The sequence below is a fragment of the Pleurodeles waltl genome, chromosome 6, assembly GCF_031143425.1.
Source record: "Pleurodeles waltl isolate 20211129_DDA chromosome 6, aPleWal1.hap1.20221129, whole genome shotgun sequence".
Taxonomy (NCBI): domain Eukaryota; kingdom Metazoa; phylum Chordata; class Amphibia; order Caudata; family Salamandridae; genus Pleurodeles; species Pleurodeles waltl.
This window is the reverse complement of record NC_090445.1, coordinates 945722084-945745257: the sequence shown is the minus strand read 5'-3', so window position 1 is coordinate 945745257 and position 23174 is coordinate 945722084. Positions and strand designations below refer to the sequence as shown.

General features: G+C 47.4%; 1 protein-coding gene across 2 annotated transcripts in view; it reads left to right on the top strand.

The window, feature by feature from the left end:
• The window catches only part of CFAP46 (cilia and flagella associated protein 46), a 1580346-nt gene that overhangs the window by 892234 nt on the left and 664938 nt on the right, over positions 1 to 23174 (top strand). For both annotated transcript variants that reach the window (XM_069239769.1, XM_069239768.1), the window contains exons 44-46: positions 6561 to 6749; positions 8703 to 8834; positions 15840 to 16019. In XM_069239769.1, coding sequence (XP_069095870.1) covers positions 6561 to 6749; positions 8703 to 8834; positions 15840 to 16019 — 501 coding nt within the window. The remainder of the gene's footprint in view (positions 1 to 6560; positions 6750 to 8702; positions 8835 to 15839; positions 16020 to 23174) is intronic.

Genomic DNA, 23174 nt, shown 5'->3' with positions numbered 1-23174 from the left:
ATATTTGGGCTGCCCAACCAATCCTCGGTGCCTTCAGGCCCAGGGGAGTCAGTGAGGACCTCCTTGGGTTCAAAGTCGTCAATTTCAGTCCCAACTCCGGAGGGCACCTTAGGAACTGCTTCCAGACCATCCCGACGCCGGTCGTGCCAACGCGACCTTCCTCGGCATCTGGTCAGACGTTGACGCTCCTGGCGACAATTAGGCCAACAATCGACGTCAACCCCGTACTCATTCCCAGCGACCCAGAGCCGGAACGACGTTGCTCAACGCCATTTCAGTTTTCCATTGGCTCTGCTGTGCCCAGGGTTTAGCCTGAACCCTAATACTATGGGTATGGATACGGTGATAGTGTAGAGGGGTCGTTTGACCCTTTAGAAGACCAGCTTGGGTATGAACTGGCCTGGGTACATGATTTGGGTGATGCCCGTTGGTTGGACACTTCCCTTGACACTGGCATGTTTTCTCCCCGTACTGTGGCTATGGAGGAGGAAGCGTCCTATTCTATGGTGGTGAGAAGGGCAGCTGAAGTTTTGAACCTTGAGCTTCCTTCTGTGGAGGGCAGGCCGAACATCCTGACTGAAGTGCTTCAGCCTGGGGCTTCCATCTTGGAACCCCTTTTCCCCTTCAATGAAGCACTTACCGACATCCTACTGGGGACCTGGCCCACATCCAGCACAGGGGCTCCTGTGAACGGGATGATTGCCCACCGCCATCATCCTGCACCGAATGACCCCAAATTTCCTCAACCAACACCCTATGCCTGAGAGCCTTGTCAACCATGCTTCATCATCCTCTGGCACATTCCCTACTGTTCCCCTGAACAGGGAATCAAAAAGACTGGACAATTTAGGGAAGAAGATGTTTTCTTCTGCCAGTCTAGCGCTGCAGTCTGTGTGCAAGCCTTTTGGGCCACTATTCTCGTAGTCTCTGGGATACGGTCACACATGTGCTGCCTCAAGTTCCGGAAGAGGCCCGGAACGTTCTCTCCCAAGCCATGACAGATGGGAGAGACACAGCCAAGTTCATGATCCGTTGTGGACTGGATACAACCGACTCACTAGGCAGATTGGTTGTATCGACGGTGGCACTGCAATGCTATGCCTAGTTGAGGATGTCTGGCTTTTCGAGGGATGTCCAGCAATCTTTGATGGGCATGCCCTTTGATGGCACTCGTCTCTTCGGAGAAAAGGCAAACTCAGCGCTCGAGCGCTTTAAGGATTTCCAGGCTACGGCTTGGTCCCTTAGCCTCGCAGCTGCTCCTCGCGCCCCTCAGTCTGCTGCTTGGTCCCTTTGTGGCTACGGAAGGGGCCCCCCCACCCACCCCCTCCTCTGCCTCATAACCTTCCTAGTCTGTTGGGACATCCGGAACCAGTTGGCGGCAGAATTTGACATCATCTGCCCCACTGGGAATCCATTACCACGAACAGGTGGGTTTTACGGATCATCTGAAGGGGCTACTCCCTCCCTTTCAAGACTTCTCCTCCGGAGGATCATTTGGCACTTCTGCGTGAGGTAGTCAAAGCTCTCTTGGCCAAGGGAGCCATAGAGAGGGTCCCTGCACCAGAAATAGGTTGTGGTTGCTATTACTGCTACTTTCTGGTGCTTAAAAAGGACATGGGCCTTTGCCCTATCCTAGACCTCCAGTCTCTCAATCTCTTGCTCAAGAAGGAGAAGTTCAGGATGTTAACCTTGGCTCAGGTCCTTTCTGCCCTAGTCCATGGAGACTGGATGGTTAAGTTGGACTTGCAGGATGCCTATTTCCATATTCCCGCCCTGCCGGCCCACAGACGTTACCTACGATTCGAGGTAGGTCACGAGCACTTTCAGTTCACCATGCTCCTCTTTGGCCTTACCAGTGCCCCTCGTGTGTTCACAAAAGTGATGGTGGTGGTTGCAGCTCGTCTGTGCAGGTTAGGGGTTCCAGTCTTTCCCTACCTCGATGACTGGCTGTTGAAGGCGTATATGCCCCAGAAAGTCTTCTCCCACCTCCAGACTGCGGCAAACCTCCTGCATTAGCTGGGGTTCACTATTAATGTGCCGATGTCACACCCAACTCCCTTTCATCGGAACTGTTCTGGACACAGTGCAGTTTTGGGCTTATCCTCCCGAAAAACAAGTCCAGGATATTCGGGCTATGATACCGATGTTTCAGCCTCTATCCTGGATTTTGGTGAGAATGACTCTGAGGCTGCTGGGCCTCATGGCCTACTGCATCCTGCTGGTCCAACATGCCAGATAGCATATGCGAGCTTTGCAGTGGGACCTTAAGTTCCAGTGGGCGCAGCATCAGGGGAATCTCACTGACATGGTTAAGATCTCGGAGGGAACTGCAAAAGACCTGCAGTGGTGGTTGTCGAATTCAGATTGGGTTGGGCAGATCCCTCTCCCTTCCCCAACCAGATCTTACAGTAGTGACAGATGCATCACTCCTGGGATGGGGTGGCCACATTGAAGAGGTGGAGATCAGAGGCCAGTGGTCTCCGGCAGAATCCGTGCCCCACCTCAACCTTTTGGAGCTTCAGACGATCCGACTTCAATTGAAAGCATTCCTTCCCTCTCTCAAAGGGACAGTGGTGCAGGTGTTAACCGACAACACCACCACCATGTGGTATTGCAACAAGCAGGGCGGAGTGGGATCGTGGACCCTTTGTCAAGAGGCTCTTTGCCTCTGGACATGGCTGGAATGTTAGGGTATTTTCCTGGTGGTACAACATCTGGCGGGCTCTCTGAATGTCAGAGCAGATTAACTCAGCCGTCGATATGTAGTCGTTCACGAATGTCGTCTCCATTCGGTGGTGGCACAAGTTCTCTTTCAGCAGTGGGGAGAGCCTTTGTTAGATCTGTTTGCCTCCACAGAGAACGTGCAATGTCAGCTGTTTTGCGCGTTGGAGTTTCCAAGGCGGCACTTGCTCAGCGATGCTTTTCGTCACGAGTGGAACTGAGGCCTCCTGTATGCCTTCCCGCCAATACCACTTTTGCCCAGAGTTTTGAAGAAGGTCAGGCAAGACCAGGCCCAAGTAATCTTGGTTGCGCCAGACCTGGCATGAAGAGTCTGGTATCCCGAGCTATTGAGCATGGCCATCAATGCTCCGATCAGACTGCCCCTTCTGGAGGATCTTCTGTCGCAGCAGCCGGAGACAGTTAGCCACCCGAACCTGTCCAGTCTCCCCCTCCTTGCGTGGAGATTGAGTAGCGACAATTGACAGCTTTTGATCTTCCTTCTGATGTCTGTAATGTCATCTTAGCAGCTAGGCGTCCCTCCACCAAAACGGTATATGCCTATTGTTGGAAGAAATTTGTGCCATGGTGTATCAACAAATCTGTTGATCCCCTCTCAGCTCCTCTCTGAGAGGTTCTCTTTATTCTCTGTTTTGCCCAGCAGGGCTCTGCGGTGCGCACCCTCAAGGGATATTTTTGTGCCATCTCTGCCTTCTTACGGCTACCAGACCAACCATCTGTTTTCAAATCTCCCATTGTTGGGAGGTTTCTTAAAGACCTCACTCATATGTTTCCTCCTGTCCGGTTCATCATGCCCCAGTGGGATTTAAACTTGGTCCTCACATACCTCATCTGCGCCCCTTTGGAGCCACTCCACAACTGTCCTTTATGGCTCTTAACTCTTAAAATAGCTTTCTTGATTGCCATCACATCTGCTCACAAAGTAAGTCAGCTTCCGACTCTTTCTTCGAAGCCACCATTCCTAGCAGTGCATCCTGACAAAGTGGTACTTTGTGTCAGGGCTTCCTTTCTTCCCAAAGTAGTAACGCCCTTTCACATAGGCCAATCTATTACCTTTCCTACTTTTTATGCACCGCCACATCCCTCTCAAGAGGAGGAGAGACCCTGCTGTCTGGATCCAAAAAAGAGCGTTGGCATTCTACCTAGATCGTACCAAAGATTTCTGGGTGGACAATCAACTCTTTGTTGGATATGTGGGTACGAAGAAAGGGAAAGCGGCGCAGAAGAGGACCATCGTGCGATAGGTAGTCCTCTGCATCAAGATGTGCTATGCTTTGCCAAAAAAGCAACCGCCTGAGGGTTTGCGTGCTCATTCTACCAGAGCAACTGCTGCTACCACAGCATTAGCATGTGGAGTTCCGGTCCTGGATATCTGCCAGGCCGCCACATGGGCATCCTTACATACATTCACCAAGCATTACTGCCTGGACATTCAGGTCCGCAGAGACGGCTATTTTGGCGGTTCGGTCCTGCAGGACTTTTTGGTGTGGTATTGCTTGGGTATCTATTCTAAGGTAAGAAATCTGCAACTAGAAGTTTCTATCAGATGTACAAGTTAGTTACCTTTGGTAACGATATATATGGTAGAGACATATTCTAGATGCAGATTCCTTACCGACCTGCCCATCCTCCCCACACTGCGAACTGATTTCTAGGGACACGTACTTCCCTCTAAGGGCCCTAGTTTTGGTGAATCATTCTCAGTGTTCTTCATGGCTCTGCGCTACTGGCATGGAAAGTCATGAAAAGAAACTGACATCAGCGCACCCGGGTGGCACCTGTATACGATGTGACGTCATCACGATGCCCGCGGAGTCGCCTGACGCCACCTAACAGTGCAGGGGTGCTGCTTGAAGAAAAAATCTACTGATCCAGTCTGATGCCTGAGGAAATTCTAAGGTAAGGAATCTGCAACTGGAATATATCTCTAACAGATATATAGTTACCAAAGGTAAGTAACTTGTACTTTTCACATTGGGCAATGCATCACACTCAGTGTCCTTTGGCCCACCTCACTCCTCAAAAGAGGAGGAGAGACTCCATCTGCTGACCCCAATAGTTTTGTTACATTGATCACAACAAAGTGCATTGGATAGATAATTAGCTGTCTGTGGGCTTCTCTGGGTCAAATAAATGTAAGGCAGTGCGGAAAAGGTCTGTGTCAAGGTGGTAGTCCTTTGCAATAAGGTCTGCTACGCACTGGCCAAGAAGCAGCCTCTGGAAGACCTGAGGGCACATTCCACGAGGGCCAAGACTGTTATCACTGCATTGGTACACAGGAGTGCCTGTCCTTGACATCTTTCAGGCTGTGATGTGGGCATAAGTACACACATCTATAAAGCACTATTGCCATGAGAGCCAGGGGCCAGGTGCCAGCGGGAAGGCATTTCACCTGTTTTTTTCTACAAGATGTTTCTTATGAGTCCACTCCAAAGATCATCCATCTTGGGATATAATACTTTTGTATCTATTGTAAAGGTGAGAAATGTGCTGTTAGAAGTATCCATCAGTAGAACAAATGACTTGCCTTCGGTAAATCACGTTTTGGAGGATACTATAACTGCAAATTCCTCATTGCCTTGCATGCACCTGTTGTGTGGAGTGGTCTCTTTTAACCATCTAAAACGTTACCAAATTAATGATCTGTAAACTGGTACCCACGATTGTTTTGTGCTCAGTGTTTACGTTTGCAAAAAAACTCAACCGAAAAACTGAAAGTGATGCACATGGTGGTGCTGATATGTGACTTCGCTCCGTCATTTCCTTGACTAAATATAGCCAACACGGAGCCACATGGCACCATATAGTAGTGCAGGGGAGCACTGTTATAAAAACTGATGCTCCCAGTCTCGCATCTGGGGAATATTTTATACATGAGGAATTTTGGTGCGATAGACTATGCATCGTGAAGAGCGTTCCAGAAGGTAAGTAACTGGTTGTTTTTTTTCAACAACCAATGAAATCCTGGATAAATGCAAAATGAGTGTGGCGATTGGCAGGTCATTTAGTATTATTATGCCCTGCAAGTAAAAAATGACTAAACTTCTTATTCTTTCCAGAATTTCTGATCACCCGGTTCCACAGGAGGGACACGTTCCTCAACCCATTCCTCCCTGCCATTAGCAAATAGGAGACCCTTTTTTCCTGAGAAATGGTTTTCAAACACGCATCACATTGTCTGAAGCAAGTATGGCCGTTCGGTGTGCTCCTTTGAAAGGCTTCACTGCGTCCCTTATCATGAGTGACACATAAAATATGCCTTTTATTTCCGTCCCCTGAGTTTACAATTCCGGGGTCCCAATAATTTCGGTGAAGTAATAACACAAATTGTGAGTTTTGGGGAAATAACATGGGGTAATAACACATACTGTACCCATTTCTGAATGTTTCTCACCAGTATTACGTCAGAAGGCTTCACTTTCTTGCAGCAGATTAAATGCCCAGGTGGATTACCACAGATCAGCTTTGTTTCTGCTAAACTCATAATTCGACTGGGTTTAGTAACTCCCATTATCGGGCACATCTGAATTAACAGTCCACACGTAGCAGTGCCTTGGTGACAAAATAAGAGAAATGTGTTCACTTTTACACTTGATCGTTGCAAGTCACCGGAAGACTTCACTACCACATTTATATGATGATATCACACCAACAGTAACAGTCATGATAGACAGCTTTATCCTTCCGAATGACTTAGGTGGCAGAAAATAAGTGACTTAAAGAATTGGTGAGCAGACGTCTGTGGCCCTTTACACTGTTTTATGATTGTTTCCCTGGTTATACTGATTTTGTAACTGACAGCCTGTCTTGATTCCCCACAGGAATGGATAAACACAAGTCGGGTACTGTGCCACACAGCATTGACTCACTTAGAAAGTGTGCTGGCTCTTCCTACAACCTGTTTCGGCATTAGCTCCCACTGCCTATACTTAACTGGAAAAAGTCTTCGGTTACTTGCTTCAAGAGTTGACCCGCTTGGTCCAGATATATACTGGAATGAGAACATTTTGGTATGACCATCTTTTAATGTTAAGTTGTATTAATTTTATCTTTGTGCACCTGCCATGTAGTAATGTACCTGCTACTTTTAGACAATTGTGATGCAGGATTATGTGGGATGGTAAAAATGTCAACAAGAATCTAGAGCAAAAAGGGTCTTCTCATAGGAACATAAAATGAGTATGCCAACAGTGCTACTTATAGAAAGCTGTCACTTTCAGCATTGTTTAAGAGGAAATCTTAAATCGTTCGATACTGGAAATACTGGTTTCACTTAGAAAAAACAAGAGAACACTGCTCTGTGGGGAAAAATAATTGAATATATTATCATGTTTGCAAAACGTAGAAGGGCAAATAATACTGATGTCAGTTCTCATGAATCTCTTAGGAAGTGAATATGGTACGCTTAATATGTATGATTAAATCTGTGCTTGTAGAACCAACAATGAATAACATCCAGTCAGGTTTTATAGGATATCCTCAATGAGTGCAAAGAAATTTTAAATATATTGACACGCACAAATCTAAATTTGATCCTCATGGATCAGGCCTGAAGAAGGTTTCTTTGTACAGAGCACCGATTAGATCAAAATTGCAATGCGTGTCATTGTATGACATTGGAGGCTCCTCGATGTAGGGAGAGAAAATAATGCGCAGGAAATGTTTGCCCTCCTGACATGAGGTTTGCCATGGTGAGGGGATTAAACTGCATGCCTCCAATTATGAGTAGGCTCTCCTCAGTGTGAATTGATGGAATTTGCACCTTTAAAACATGCAAAATAAGATATCCAGAAGTTGCAGCAAATTCCAACTTTCAAACATAGACAGTCATCAGAAAAGGGAAACCTCCTACCACAGACCAAGAGATCGGACCTAAAATAGTAACAGGTGCAGCTTTGGTTACAACACCAGTGGGTCCTCAGAAGAGAAATGGCTGAAGTGAAATCATCATGGGGTTTCCCATAGTGACAGGAGTGGCTTCCATTATGCTGTCTTTTTCCCTAGAAATAGAGCTAAGTGAACCAGGTCCTATGCCTTCTGTCGCAAAGGATGAAACAGATGACATGCCTCTTAATAGGTATACAGTTTATTTTGAGAATAATAATATTAACAATAGCGGAGCAGTCGACTGGATTAAGAGAACCTGATGAAAATAAGGAACCAAGGGGGACTCCACTCGAGTTAGTTGCAAAGTATACACATTTTATCAAAGCCTATTTTTTTTTTTTTTAAGAATGTCAACCCGATCCTTTTTAATTTACAATGTTTCTTTGTCCTTAAGTACAATTTCTTCCATGATGCCGATTTGCCAAGCTCTTCCAGCTCGTCATAGATTATTACCTTAAATTCAGTTTTTCAAAATAACCCTTTTGGTACCGTTAACCTCCTAAATAGGAGATTGCTGATAAGTCACTGGCTCGCATCAGTGCATACTCTTCCTCCAGGTGGGGAATCGTGTTACATGTCTGATTAATACACCTCACCAATGATGAGAATCGCATGCGAAAGTTATTGTGCACTCATACAGAAGAAAACTGCTTAGCTTTTTGAGCCACAAACACATTTAATAAAAAACTAAATTTACTTTGCAAGTATCTTGTCCCTTTATACCTGAAGTCAAATGCATACGTTATTTAGGCCCTCATTTAGAGTTTGACTGATGCGGATCGTGACACAAATAACAACATGGATTCCCCATATACATACTAAATAGGATATGGGCAACTGGTGTTTGGTCGTGTTAGCTCCTGTAAATGTGGATATTTGATTATTCAGCTATAAGAGCCTTTCATGCACCGATGATCGGTAGATGAATTAATACCGGCATGTAGATGCATATTCACAAAGGAAGATAGGCACAAGTGAAAAGATTAATTCTGTGCTATATATTTTGCTCATCTCAATATTTTACTGAATTAGCTTCATTTTAAAACTAAGTGCCTTGCGACTAATTTGTCTTTCAGAGTGATGCTAACCTACCTGCCGAAACCAGCCCAGGGACTGGACAGGAGCCAGTTGTCAACGAATGGACTTTTGGAGCTGTACAGGGTACTAATCAGCCGAATATGTACATGAAAAAAGGCAGTGAACTAAAGGTAATGCTTTATTTTAAGTTAGCAGAGTCTCCTCACCCTTTAATGAAAGTAATGCGTAAAAGAAAAATCTATTGTAGCATGTCTTATTCTGTAACCCTGGATTTCCGAAGTGTCCCCTGGTTCTACATAGTTAACTTGAAGTGCAGTACCTCAATCTAAGTTTCAACGGCAACTGACTATGGGTGATGGTGTGACAGTGTCTTTCCAAATCTCATATGATCGATCAGTGCCGTTTTGGAGCACAGTGTTAGGACACTAGTTATGGAATGTTAACGCACTAGGTGATCTACACCTGACATCACTTCAGTTTGTGTCTTTGTAAGGGGACCAGGGATGACCCAAAGACCCTTAATCAATGTACTTCCTACTCGGAGGAGAGATCAGGCACTGGACTGTGGCTTCTTCTCTAAGTATAACTGGAGGTTGCCTGATGCCCGAGATCACTAGGGACACTGAACTCTTTTTCCTCCTTTTGAAGTGTGCTTTAGGGCCATCGCAGGATAACTGGGTTGGGGTTTCAATTCACTTGATAGATTATGTGGTGTCCCTGTCCTTCTCTGCACTGAAAGGGTCTTGCTTTTTAGGACTCGAGTGGCTGCTTGGTAGTCTCTTGTGACATTGTTACCTCCAGAGCTCCTGACTGTGAAGGTACTGATATAGGGCTCGAAGACATTACCCTATCTGGTCCCAGTGTCGGGCTGGCCAGTAGAGCAATCGGGCAATGTTCAGTGGGCTAGTCTGACAAGTCGGTGTGTAGGCTAATTCTTTGTCTTTTTGTGGGATTCTTTTATGGTCTGGTGGGACACTTTTTTGATTTCCCCATTATTATGATAAGCACAAATGCATGCAGTCTTCCATACTCTGCAAACAACTCGACAAAGTGTCTTTCCAAGTTCAAAATTGCACCAATATTTTAAGCTATCTAATTAGCTAACGAGGGACATTTTTATTTTGTTACATGGACCGATTTTCTGTCCCAGTCCCACCCTGTCTGGTCTCTTGTCTCCCTCTTTACATGAACAGATCATATTACAAGACTAGATTCCTTTTTTTTCTTTTCATTGTCCTCTTCCCCTTGGAACTTACCCGGAAGGACGCTGTAAAATCTCAAAATGCACAGGTGGGGTCATCTTCAGGTGCTTCAGTCTCTGAGTAGGTTCTGTGCTGGGGTGTCTTGGTGGGACCTTCATTTTTGTACTATACATGGGACATAACTGCAAAACAGAGGGATGACTTGTTTTATCATTCTTTAGCTATTCTTTTTGCCTTCCAGATTGCATGTTGAACATGAGTGGTAGACCAGGTGCTAAGAGAGGCCCAGTTCCAGTGCATTTCAGGCTCTTCTCACTACCTGGTGGCCTCTAGATTTTCCTCATGATCAGACTGCCCCTGCTTGCCAACATATGGCTTAAGGTGAAGGCTGGGTGTGAGGGATTAAAGTGATTCTGTGTACTTCAGACGGGTGCACAGACTGTCCATTTGCTGTGATCCTACCATTCCTTGGGAGGTCTGGTCTCTCATGCAGTGTTGAATACTATGTGGGTGGGGGTGATGGGGAAGTCCTGTGATGCTGTTCTTGTGTGGCCTCCTTGGCCCTTCTTCAGACATTTCCCGGTTTCTCGTCCTCTGCATCCTGTGGTTGTATTGTTCGTCTGGCAAGGCTGGCATGTTTTGGTCATGTCTGTCACCCTCTATCCTGTTACTGTCTGCGCCCTCTGATGGGTGCTACAGGTACCTCCCCTAATAAATGGAACATGGTCTACTGTTTGCTGAATATATATTGTCCTCGCCCAGTCTTGTGTATGCTTGTCAATCAATCAATCAATCAGGAATTTGTAAAGTGCATTACTTACCTCTGAGGGTCTCAAGGCGCTGAGGGGGGGGGGAGGTGCTGCTACTGCTTGAACAGCCAGGGAGGTCTTTGGTCTGGTGCAGGTGCATGGGAAGAGTGTTCCACGTTTTGGCTGCAAGGTGCAAGAATGATCTACCACCGATTGTAGTTCGGCAGACGCGTTGGACAGTTGCAAGGGCGAGGTCGGCGGAGTGGAGATGCCGGGTAGAGGTTTAGAAGGAGCATTGTCTGTTGATGTATTCTGATCCGGTGTTGTGCAGTGCTTTGTGAGGAGCTTGTGCCTTCCTCGAATGACTCTTTTGCCTCCTGTATGTCCTTGTATCTGGTTTGAACCTTTGAATTGCCACTGCATGGCTGATGTGCACAATGCTCAAGGTTTGGTTTATGTTGCAGGCCTTCTTCCTGTGTATTCGTTGTCCCTAGGTGTACCAGATTCTGTTAAGTTCCTTAGGTTGGTATGTCTATTGGTATTGGCCCATGTTGGATGGTTAAAAGGGCACATTGGGGCTTTTTTCTTCCAGCCTATTTGTTCAGAGACTAATAAAAAATGGGGCATCCTAGTATCCTTAGGAACGCGGGTAGACATATAATTCACAATATTAGTGGTTCCCTCATGGGAAGTAAATTGCCTTTGCTGCCTAGGCAAAAATAATTTACAATTAAATGGAAACAAAAAACACCATTTACAGACCTCACTTTTTTAGTAAATCCCCATATACTTTGGATGCACAAGCCTGTGTAATATTCAAGTATATACCTTTTATGTAGACAATGACAATATTTTACTGGCAAGTTTTGCACAGACCAGTTTTGACAAAATAACAGTTGGTGCTCCTTGTGAACTGCGCAGTGCTTACTTAATGGTGCAACATAGTGAGCAACAGGGTGCAGTGTTTAATAGACCAAACATAAAGTTGACTTAAAATGCTCAATTATGAAGTGACTGACTATTGCAGCAAGCGCAGCCGGGCCGTGACCACAACTCCATACTGAGCGACTGATGGCTGCAGCACTTCATGTAAGTCTTTTTTGTCCACTTGAGGACATCTGTGTCCACTCTCACAAAAGGTAATTGTGTACGGTACCAGTAGTGGCCACTTAGTAAGGGTGCAGGTCTTACTCTCATTTGTTTATAGTACATGATGAGTGCCAGTCTGAACAATGTTCAGCCTGCCAAATTCTCCTCTTCATGTCAGGGTTAAGCAGAACTAATGCACAGGCCCCAGGCAATCAAAGCCAAGGTTTGCTGCCAAGAAGATCTCTTACCTTTAAGAGCAGTGATATCAGACCAGCAACATTACTGATAATCAGTCCTGGGCATTTCATTTTTGAGTCTGATGTGCCCAGGGCTGTCTGTCAATCAATGACGCCTCACACCACTCTGTAGTACACACGTATTGGGTGACCATAGCAAGATTGGGCAATGACAGGAAGTGACAGGATCTTATGTTTTTTCTCCCGAAAGCCTCCCGCTCCTTCTTGGACCAATGGGCTTCTTTTTCCTGCCATGCACAGGTCCTACCTTAACGCTGCAGCCCAATTAGTGCTTTATGAAATGTTTGAGGCGTGCCTATATGTATGAATGTATGTGTATTTATGTGTATGTGCTTTGAATGGGTTTGTGCAAGTGTGGACTTGTGAATCACTGTGCGTGAGTATGTGAGCTCATGTGCCTTTCTGAATGTACGTGTGTGTGAGTATGTGCATGTGTGTGCTTGTGAATTAATAGGAGGATGTGAGTGTGCGTTCGCATTTGTACATTTAAAAGAATGGCTAGATGTAGGTATGTGCCTGTGTGTACATGTGAATGGATGGATGGGCATGTGTGTGTTCTTAGGTGGTTGAAAGTGAGTATGTTCTGGTGTTCCAGCCCTACTACTCCTCTAAATAACCTATAGTTGTACAGAAATTGATGAAAGTGTGCTCTGTCTTCGAGAGTTGTGACCTCCGTAGAAGAAGCTCCATCTAAGTTGGTGCCTGTAGGAAACGATTCCAGCTATTTGATCCCCTGAAGTTTTTACTTTGAGCTGCCTGGTTTCGGACTTCTACTGTGAGATAGTCTCACCCTCTAAGTTTCACTCAGTAAATTCAGTGGAAATGGACTGAGAGATCTAACCACCATGGTACGCGTTTCATTAAGGCCAGCTGCTGCACATCTAGACTAAGAGGCTGTAGACTAGTTAGAATGTACACACACGTGTGTGCCGACTGTGCAAGTGAGGTAACAGTCTCGCACAGCTTTGAATCTGTGCATAGATGGCCTGTCACAGAAGGGGCCTGCAAGAACTGGTACTGAACTGTGGTAGGCTTTGAAATGTGAGTGGGCATTACTAGTGTAGGTCTGTAGTACTTACCCAAAGTCTATGGTGCTTAACTTATTTACACATTATATCCAAAATCTACAAAAAGTAAAGTTTTGCCCCACATAGTCCTAATGGGTCCAGTGAGGCATCAAACTTAGGGTAAGAAAGCATTAAGAGTGTAGATCCACAATCACTGTCATCGTTCCTGCACTTCTCTTGGAGCAATTTCCTTATTGCTCTAGGCTGGCCAAAATCAGATTCCAGGCGTTTTCCCTCGGCTGCGGGGCCACACTAATTATCCTGCTGGCCAGGAGGAGAATGAAGGGCCTCCCAACACAATGGATCCATCAACAGTGCTTGACCCAGTTCCTGAGAAAGAATTGGGAGGGAGAAAATCTGCATATGTTAATTAACTCATCATAGTGCACCTGGGCTGGGAAAGCGCAAACCAACAGAAACAAAGAAGGAAGACAAGACCTTTAGAGCCAAAGTTGGTAAGCGCTCCCCTCTGAAGTTTTAGACGGAAGAGAGTAGACAGCTGTGTCATTTGGGAGCGTAGCTGAGTTTCCCAGGGAAGGCATTTCAATAGACCACTTGAAGTTGCCATCTTACAATGTCCCAGAATGCTGTGCAGGAGGGTGACTGGGGGAATTATGATATGGCACCGTCAGATTGGGCAGAGGTGCCTACCTTCCAGGACTTTCCACCCCCACTTAAAATCCTTGCACCAGGGAGAGATACTTGAGAAGACACTGGACTTTAGAGCAATGACACGAGTCAAATGCCTAACTAGAAAAAGAAGTGCCCTGATGCCACTGAAAGGATGGACAAATTGCTTCTGACTCCAGCAAACACCCAGGACTAGGATATGTCTCAACAGGGCCATTGATGCTAGACCCCTCGTGCCCCCTGAGTAATGGCTGGGTAAATTGACCTGTTCGTAAACCCTGAAGGGTTTCCCTGGAACGTCTGTAGCCTGCTCCCTGACTTTGCTGATGCACAGATGCACTGCAAGTAGCTTGGAGGCTGTGCGACTTGGCGAGTGTGGCAGGGATGGTCTCAAGCTTGCTGGCTGTGGAGGTACAGTGGAAGAAGAACCCTCACCCTGAACGGGACAAGAGCATCAGGAGCCCAGGCTGAGGACACGTTTGACAAGGGAGCCTTAGAAACCAAACACCTTTGCAGTTGTACCCTTTAGATGCTAGGAGGCCAGAGGAGCAAAACATGATCACAATTGTCAAAATCATCACTAAGGGGCCAGTGGAAAAGGCCTCTGAAACTCGGACCCCCAGGGGAACAAAGCGGGAACAGAGTGCACAGTGCTTAAGTGTGAAATCCACACATATCCCCGGGAAGGGCTGTGCCCCTGGTGAGTAGCCACAACTTTATTTAGTTGAAAGGGGAAAGGTATGCGTCTCCAGATGCCCCTTTCCGGATTCACTCTTGGTTTCGAGGACTCCATGCCCTGGGTCTTGACACATTGATAATTCTCATGGAGGACACAATCCCTCCAGGACGGAGGAGCTAGGTGTGTTTATTTTCTGTGCCCCTGAACCTGTGCCTGGAGGGGGAGACTGATGCACCCAGCAGCCAGTACTGCGGACACCCCATGTGTGCGGGAAACGAAAAACATACTAAAACTTGCACCGGCACAGAAGTGTCCTCCATGTGTGGAGATGGGCGGGCAGCATGGTACTGGACTCCCCATGCTGCCTAGATGCAAGATCATGCCATGTGCCCCAACAGAGGGTCAGAGGTACCCAGCATTATAAGTTGACGAGTTCCACACAAAGCTGCAGTGGGGTTAAAAGTCAAAACTAGAAAAGGCAAAGCTGCTTGGAAAATATTTTCTGCTTAAGTGACAGGAGTGGCCCAAAATCCTCCGGGGTGCTGAAATATTTACCTATTTTCCTTTTTGTGGTGCCCCATGTGGCGGCAGGAGTTCAAACCAAGATCGGAGAAACTCCCCAATTGGGGACTGCAGGAGTGCAACCACCCCCACCAGATTATGACCTTTCACATTTTCCAGGAGGTTATATTGATACCTCTGTTAAATATCGTCAATGTTTTTAAGCACTCACAGAGCTGGTGCTTCTGCACATGAGCTCTGGATTGCAGAGATACCTCTTGCTTAATCTCAAAGCTGCAGTAGCAACATAGTGAAGGTAGTAATAAAACTCTGGGATACATGTTGTTCAATGTAATGCTTCATTGTCAATGTTGATGGCTGCAATTCAAGCTTTTACATTATAACGAAAATTATTAAATGTTGGTGGTGACCCCATTGATTTCAATGATGTTGTGATGGTGGGTTATAACATGCCTTCTGCTAATGTGATTACACTCTGACAAAGACTGTAGACCTGCCTCATTGATAAAGTTAGACCCTCATACTGTGATATTAAACTAGTATAGATAGGGGATCTGTGATGATCGGTTGAGAGCTTGCTGGGGGTGTATACTGCCTGAGGGTTTCACCAGTGGTATTTCTATCTACCACATTGTATACATGTGTTCTTAATGCATGTATAATAAAGTACTGTTCCTTTCTATAAGAACAATTGCTGTCTGGCCAATGTTTTGAGTAGTGTTGTTGCGTACCAGGGATCTGGGGCCCTGATAAGGCCTTGAATTGCTCTGCTTCATTACCCGGGAAGAGTCAAGTGCTACACTGGTGTACTGGGTTCCCAGTAAAGAGAATGTGGTGGACCTGTAACTTTTGAAGAACTCCCATCCTTCACAGTTAATAACCCAATTTCTTATAGTGTGCTTTGAAATAGTTGGAATGCCTAAACATGCAACACCATTACTAGTTAGCAATAAAATATTTAATGGCATTATTTTTTGCAGGTGAAAAGGGTATTGGCTCAGAAGTACCTGTCTCAGGCTACAGAAGTACTGATGCAGTCTATGAACATTGCCATCAACAACCACTTCATTGCCACGCTGTCTGCTGCTAGTCTTGAAACAGTATTATGCCTTGGAAATTTTGACCCAGGATCAGCCGGACAATATTTAGCTCTACATCAGGTAATTATTAAAATGGTCCTTAAACTTTTAAGAATATTACCTGAAATATTGTTCACTAGTCAAATTGTAAGTATGTTTTGTTGGTTACCATTGACTTTTCTCTTGAGTATACTATTATATCATATTTTTCCACATCAGACGATGCTCTATGAACAAGTTTGAAACTTGATGTAGTTGGGCTAGGTCCCTGCTTGAGCCCTTTCTGATGCACTTATCAATTCCTGTGCGCTTGGGCTCTTCTAAATATTTTATCTGATGGAGACATCTAGGTGCAGATTCCTTACCTTAAAATTAGCGCAGGCGACAGACAGGATCCGAAAGATTTTTCATGAGCAGTACTCCTGTGTGCCGGTAGGTAGTGCCGTTCTGCTCCTTGTGCATCATCGGCATTGTCCGTGCCGGGAGTGACGTCCGCGACACCTATATAGACATCATTCAGCAAGTTGACATCAGTTCTTTTCTTTCCATGCCAGTAAACGCAGATCCAGGAAGAGATACCCCTTCACGCATTTTATGACTGACCTTTTTTGATGTTTTGCTGAGACGCTTGGGGTGGCAGGATGTCATCGAAGAAGGCCAGTTTCAAGCTATGCGGCTCCTGTCACTGGCTGATGTCTGTGACGGACCTCCACCTGGTTTGCCTGTGGTGCCTCAAGTGTGACCATGACCCAAAGTCGTGCTCCGACTGCCACTTCATGAATCTCAAGACTTAGAGGGAGCACTCCCTCAAGCCGATGGCAGCCCGTTGAGCGACAAGTGTTGTTCGAGGTCCTTTTTGAGAGGGAGGTCCTGGGACTGGTCACGGAGTCCAAGGTTGTTATCTCGTTCCAAATCTTTGGGACATTCAGGTAAGTCCCGGCACTAGAAGAAGAATAAATTGAAGCGCACTTAGATTTCTTTTTGTCCCTTGCCGATGAGGCCTTGCTCTGCAGTTGATCCTGAGCCTGGGCTGACTCTGCGCTTCCCCCACCCAACCTAAAGAACTTTATGGTTCTATGTGCCTCATATTTGGGTTGACCAACCCTTCCAGCGTACCTTGTGGCCCCATGGGATCAGCAGGGGCTGCTCCTGGCTCTGAACCAATGGTTTGGCACCAGTGGGTCCACAAGGACCTATTCCTGGATCTGGACCGGTGCCGGTCATACCACTTCAATCTTCCCCAGAGCCGGTCCCAGTGCGGACGTTCTGGCACCGCTGGGCCCTACCGGCAGCACCATCCCCACTGATAAAGAGCTGGAGGAACATCACTCAATGCTGTAACCGGCATCACCTGGAGCCCTTCCTCTCAGATCGGATAGTGAGCCGTATTCCTATGGGCTAGAACTCTGGGAGGAATGGGGGAAGTCACTGGACCATGAGAAAGTCCAGCCTTATGAACAAGATATGGACTGGTGTGAGGAAGTAACTGAAGCAAGTGGTCAGAACACTTCCCCAGGTGCTGCCATGCTTTCTCTCTCTACTGTGGTTATGGAGGAGGAAGCGTTGTTTGCAGTGGTGGCGCAGAGGGCTGCGGAGGTCCTCGACCTTCATTTGCCCGCAGTGGTAGTCAAAACCAGTGTCTTGACAGAGGTGCTTCTCTCAGGAGTCTGAACCACTCTTCCAATTCAATGAAGCTTTACAGATGTCCTTTTCGGTACCTGGTTCAACCCCAGCACAGGGCCTCCTGTAAATAGGACAATTGACTTTCGCCACTGCCCCGCCCCAGGGGTACCCAAGTTTCCTCACTCAGCACCCCACCCCTGAGAGTTTGGTGGTCTAGGCTTCCACCTCCCATGGAAACTCTGGACCGTTCCTTACCGCTGCATTGGATAGGGAATCCAAGAGGCTGGAGACACTTGAGAAGAGGATGTTTTTGCAGTCTGTGAAAACTGCATACTTTTTGGGCCGCTACTCACACACTCTGTGGGATATGGTTGCTCAAGTGCTGCCTATGGTCCTGGACTAGGATGCAGCAAAGTTCACAATTCGCTGTGGACTTGACACAACTGACTCACTGGGCAGAGCCATTTTGTCAATGGTGGCCCTTAGGCACCACGGCTTGCTTCCAACTACTGGCTTTTTGGGGGATGTCACATCTTCTTTGATGGACATGCCCTTTGATGGCTCCTGTCTTGGAGACAAAGTTGGCTCGGCAGTTGAACATTTTAAGGATAGTCTGGCTATGGCCAGCTCCTTGGGCTTATCTTCAGCCCCACGCCACCCTCAGTCTGAGTTTCACTCCGTTTGGAGCCATTGAAGGGGTTTCCAGCCACGCAGGTACGCACCAAGCCACCCTGCTGCACATGCTCCACAGCCCCTGCGTGGCCGAGGGTGCAGTATCTACAGGCCTTGTGGATCAGGCAGACGGAAGTCCGGTCAGTCAACACCCCTTCCCCACCACAGGTGCAGCATCCAAACCCTCCTAATTTGCCCTTATATCATCACGAGCGTCCTAATGGCAGCAGGATACGCCATCACCTGTTCCACTGGCAGTCCAAAACATGGACAGATGGGTTCTGCAGATAATCCGAAGTCCACAATCTCAAGACTGGCTGATGGAGGATCACCTTTCCCTTCCCCATAAGGAAGTTGTAGCTCTCTTGGCCAAGGGAGCTATAGGGAGGAGCTTTGATGCCAGAAGTAGGTCATGGTTGCTGTAGGAGGCTGGACTGGCTTGTAGTGAGTACCAAGGGGTACTTGCACCTTGCACCAGGCCCAGTTATCCCTTATTAGTGTATAGGGTGTCTAGCAGCTTAGGCTGATAGATAATGGTAGCTTAGCAGAGCAGCTTAGGCTGAACTAGGAGACGTGTGAAGCTACTACAGTACCACTTAGTGTCATATGCACAATATCATAAGAAAACACAATACACAGTTATACTAAAAATAAAGGTACTTTATTTTTATGACAATATGCCAAAGTATCTCAGAGTGTACCCTCAGTGAGAGGATAGGAAATATACACAAGGTATATATACACAATAGCAAAAATATGCAGTATAGTCTTAGAAAACAGTGCAAACAATGTATAGTTACAATAGGATGCAATGAAGACACATAGGGATAGGGGCAACACAAACCATATACTCCAGAAGTGGAATGCGAACCACGAATGGACCCCAAACCTATGTGACCTTGTAGAGGGTCGCTGGGACTATTAGAAAATAGTGAGAGATAGAAAAATAACCCTCCCCAAGACCCTGAAAAGTGAGTGCAAAGTGCACTAAAGTTCCCCTAAGGACAAAGAAGTCGTGTTAGAGGAATAAGGCAGGAAAGAAACAAACCAACAATGCAACAACGCTGGATTTCCAATCTGGGGTACCTGTGGAACAAGGGGACCAAGTCCAAAAGTCACAAGCAAGTCGGAGATGGGCAGATGCCCAGGAAATGACAGCTGCGGGTGCAAAGAAGCTTCGACTGGACTGAAGAAGCTGTGGTTTCTGCAGGAACGCAAAGGGCTAGAGACTTCCCCTTTAGAGGACGATCCCTCTCGCCTTGTAGAGTCGTGCAGAAGTGTTTTCCCGCCGAAAGAACGCCAACAAGCCTTGCTAGCTGCAAATCGTGCGGTTAGCGTTTTTGGACGCTGCTGCGGCCCAGGAGGGACCATGAGGTCGCATATCGGACCAGGAGGTAGAGGGGACGTCAAGCAAGACAAGAAGCCCTCTTAGCAGCAGGTAGCACCCGGAGAAGTGCCAGAAACAGGCACTACGAGGATGCGTGAAATGGTGCTCACCCGAAGTCGCACAAAGGAGTCCCACGTCGCCGGAGACCAACTTAGAAAGTCGTGCAATGCAGGTTAGAGTGCCGTGGACCCAGGCTTGGCTGTGCACGAAGGATTTCCGCTGGAAGTGCACAGGGGCCGGAGTAGCTGCAAAAGTCGCGGTTCCCAGCAATGCAGTCTAGCGAGGTGAGGCAAGGACTTACCTCCACCAAACTTGGACTGAAGAGTCACTGGACTGTGGGAGTCACTTGGACAGAGTTGCTGGCTTCGAGGGACCTCGCTCGTCGTGCTGAGAGGAGACCCAAGGGACCGGTAATGCAGCTTTTTGGTGCCTGCGGTTGCAGGGGGAAGATTCCGTCGACCCACGGGAGATTTCTTCGGAGCTTCTAGTGCAGAGAGGAGGCAGACTACCCCCACAGCATGCACCACCAGGAAAACAGTAGAGAAGGCGGCAGGATCAGCGTTACAGAGTTGCAGTAGTCGTCTTTGCTACTATGTTGCAGGTTTGCAGGCTTCCAGCGCGGTCAGCAGTCGATTCCTTGGCAGAAGGTGAAGAGAGAGATGCAGAGGAACTCGGATGAGCTCTTGCATTCGTTATCTAAGGAATCCCAAGAGACAGAGACCCTAAATAGCCAGAAAAGAGGGTTTGGCTACCTAGGAGAGAGGATAGGCTAGCAACACCTGAAGGAGCCTATCACAAGGAGTCTCTGACGTCACCTGGTGGCACTGGCCACTCAGAGCAGTCCAGTGTGCCAGCAGCACCTCTGTTTCCAAGATGGCAGAGGTCTGGAGCACACTGGAGGAGGAGGTACAGGTCAGGGGAGTGGTCACTCCCCTTTCCTTTGTCCAGTTTCGCGCCAGAGCAGGGCTAAGGGGTCCCCTGAACCGGTGTAGACTGGCTTATGCAGAATTGGGCACATCTGTGCCCAAGAAAGCATTTCCAGAGGCTGGGGGAGGCTACTCCTCCCCAGCCTTCACACCATTTTCCAAAGGGAGAGGGTGTAACACCCTCTTTCAGAGGAAGTCCTTTGTTCTGCCATCCTGGGCCAGGCCTGGCTGGAACCCAGGAGGGCAGATGCCTGTCTGAGGGGTTGGCAGCAGCAGCAGCTGCAGTGAAACCCCGGGAAAAGCAGTTTGGCAGTACCAGGGTCTGTGCTACAGACCACTGGGATCATGGGATTGTGCCAACTATGCCAGGATGGTATAGAGGGGGCAATTCCATGATCATAGACATATTACATGGCCATATTCGGAGTTACCATTGTGAAGCTACATATAGGTAGTGACCTATATGTAGTGCACGCGTGTAATGGTGTCCCCGCACTCACAAAGTCCGGGGAATTGGCCCTGAACAATGTGGGGGCACCTTGGCTAGTGCCAGGGTGCCCTCACACTAAGTAACTTAGCACCCAACCTTTACCAGGTAAAGGTTAGACATATAGGTGACTTATAAGTTACTTAAGTGCAGTGTAAAATGGCTGTGAAATAACGTGGACGTTATTTCACTCAGGCTGCAGTGGCAGGCCTGTGTAAGATTTGTCAGAGCTCCCTATGGGTGGCAAAAGAAATGCTGCAGCCCATAGGGATCTCCTGGAACCCCAATACCCTGGGTACCTCAGTACCATATACTAGGGAATTATAAGGGTGTTCCAGTAAGCCAATGTAAATTGGTAAAATTGGTCACTAGCCTGTTAGTGACAATTTGTAAAGAGAGAGCATAACCACTGAGGTTCTGGTTAGCAGAGCCTCAGTGAGACAGTTAGGCATCACACAGGGAACACATACCTATAGGTCACAAACTTATGAGCACTGGGGTCCTGACAAGCAGGGTCCCAGTGACACATAACAAACATACTGAAAACATGGGGTTTTCACTATGAGCACTGGTCCCTGGCAAGCAGGATACCAGTGAGACAGTGAAAACACCCTGACATACACTCACAACCAGGCCCAAAGTGGGGGTAACAAGGCTAGAAAGAGGCTACTTTCTCACAGTTGCTATTAGCGCTACTTTCTGGCACTGAAGAAGGACAGTACCCTTCGTCCTATCCTAGACCTGCAGTCCCTCAACTACTTCCTCAAGAAAGAGAAATTAAAGATGCTCGCATTGGCTTAGGTTCTGTCTGCCCTGGACCCAGAAGACTGGATGGTAGCACTGGACTCTAGACTTGCGGGAACTATATTTTCACATCCCTGTCCTGCCAGCCCACAGGGTTTACTTGTGGTTCACTGTTGGCGGAAGCATTTTCAGTTTGATGTGCTCCTCATTCGCCTCACAAGCAGCCCTCAGGTGGTCACCAAGGTGATAGCGGTGGTTGCAGCTCACCTGCAGAGATCAGTAGTATCAATCTTCCCCTATCTCGACTACTGGCTGTTTCCCACCTTCAGATTATGGCATGCCTCCTGCACTCACTGCGGTTCACTATGAACATGCCAAAGTCACACCTGATTCCTTCTCAGATGCTGCCTTTCGTCAGAGCCGTTCTCTACACAGTGCATTTTTGTTATGTTTCAGCCTTTATCCTGGATTTCAGTGAGCCAGACTTTGAGGCTTCTGGTTCTCACAGCCTCCTGTATCCTGCTGGTAACAAATGCACATGGTGTTAGAAATGGGCACAGCATCAGGGGAATCTCTCTGACTTTGTCCAGATCACGGAGTGTATTGAGGAAGAGCTGCAGTGGTGGCTAATTAACTTCAACTGGGTGAGAGGCAGATCCCTCTCACTTCTCCAACCAGAACACACAGTGGTGACTGACGCATCATGCCTAGGATGGGACGGCCACCTGGGAGAGGTGGAGATCAGAGGACTCTGGTCTCTGGCAGAATCCAGACTCCACATCAATATGCTGGAGTTGCGGGTGATCCAACTAGCATTGAAGGCCTTACTACCTTCCGTCAAGGGAAGGCTGGTGCAGATGTTCACGGACAACACCAATACCATGTGGAACTGCAACAAACAGGGCAGGGTGGGGTCCTGGACCCTATGTCAAGAGGTCCTGGGTATCTGAACATTGCTGGAATGTCAGGGCATTTCCCTGGTGTTTCAACACCTGGCAGGTTCTCTGAACACCAGGGTGGATGAACACAGCCCCAGCTGCTTAGCTGATCATGAATGGTGCCTCCATCCGGTGGTGGGGCAAGATCCCTTTCAGCAGTGGGGAGAGCCTTGGTTAGATCTGTTCGCCTCTGCTAAGAACATGCAATGTCAGCAGTTTTACAGCCTAGAGTTTCCATGGCAGCTCTCGCTCTGCAACACATTTCATTTAGAGTGGAACTCAGTCCTCCTGTATACCTTTATGCCCATACTAATCTTGCTCAGAGCTCTCAGGAAGATCAAGAATTACCATGCCCAAGTCATGGTTGTGGCCCTGGATTGGGCACACAGAGTCTGGTATCCCAAGCTACTGTGCATGGCCACTGATCCTCCGATCAGGCTGCCTGTTCGGGAGCATCTT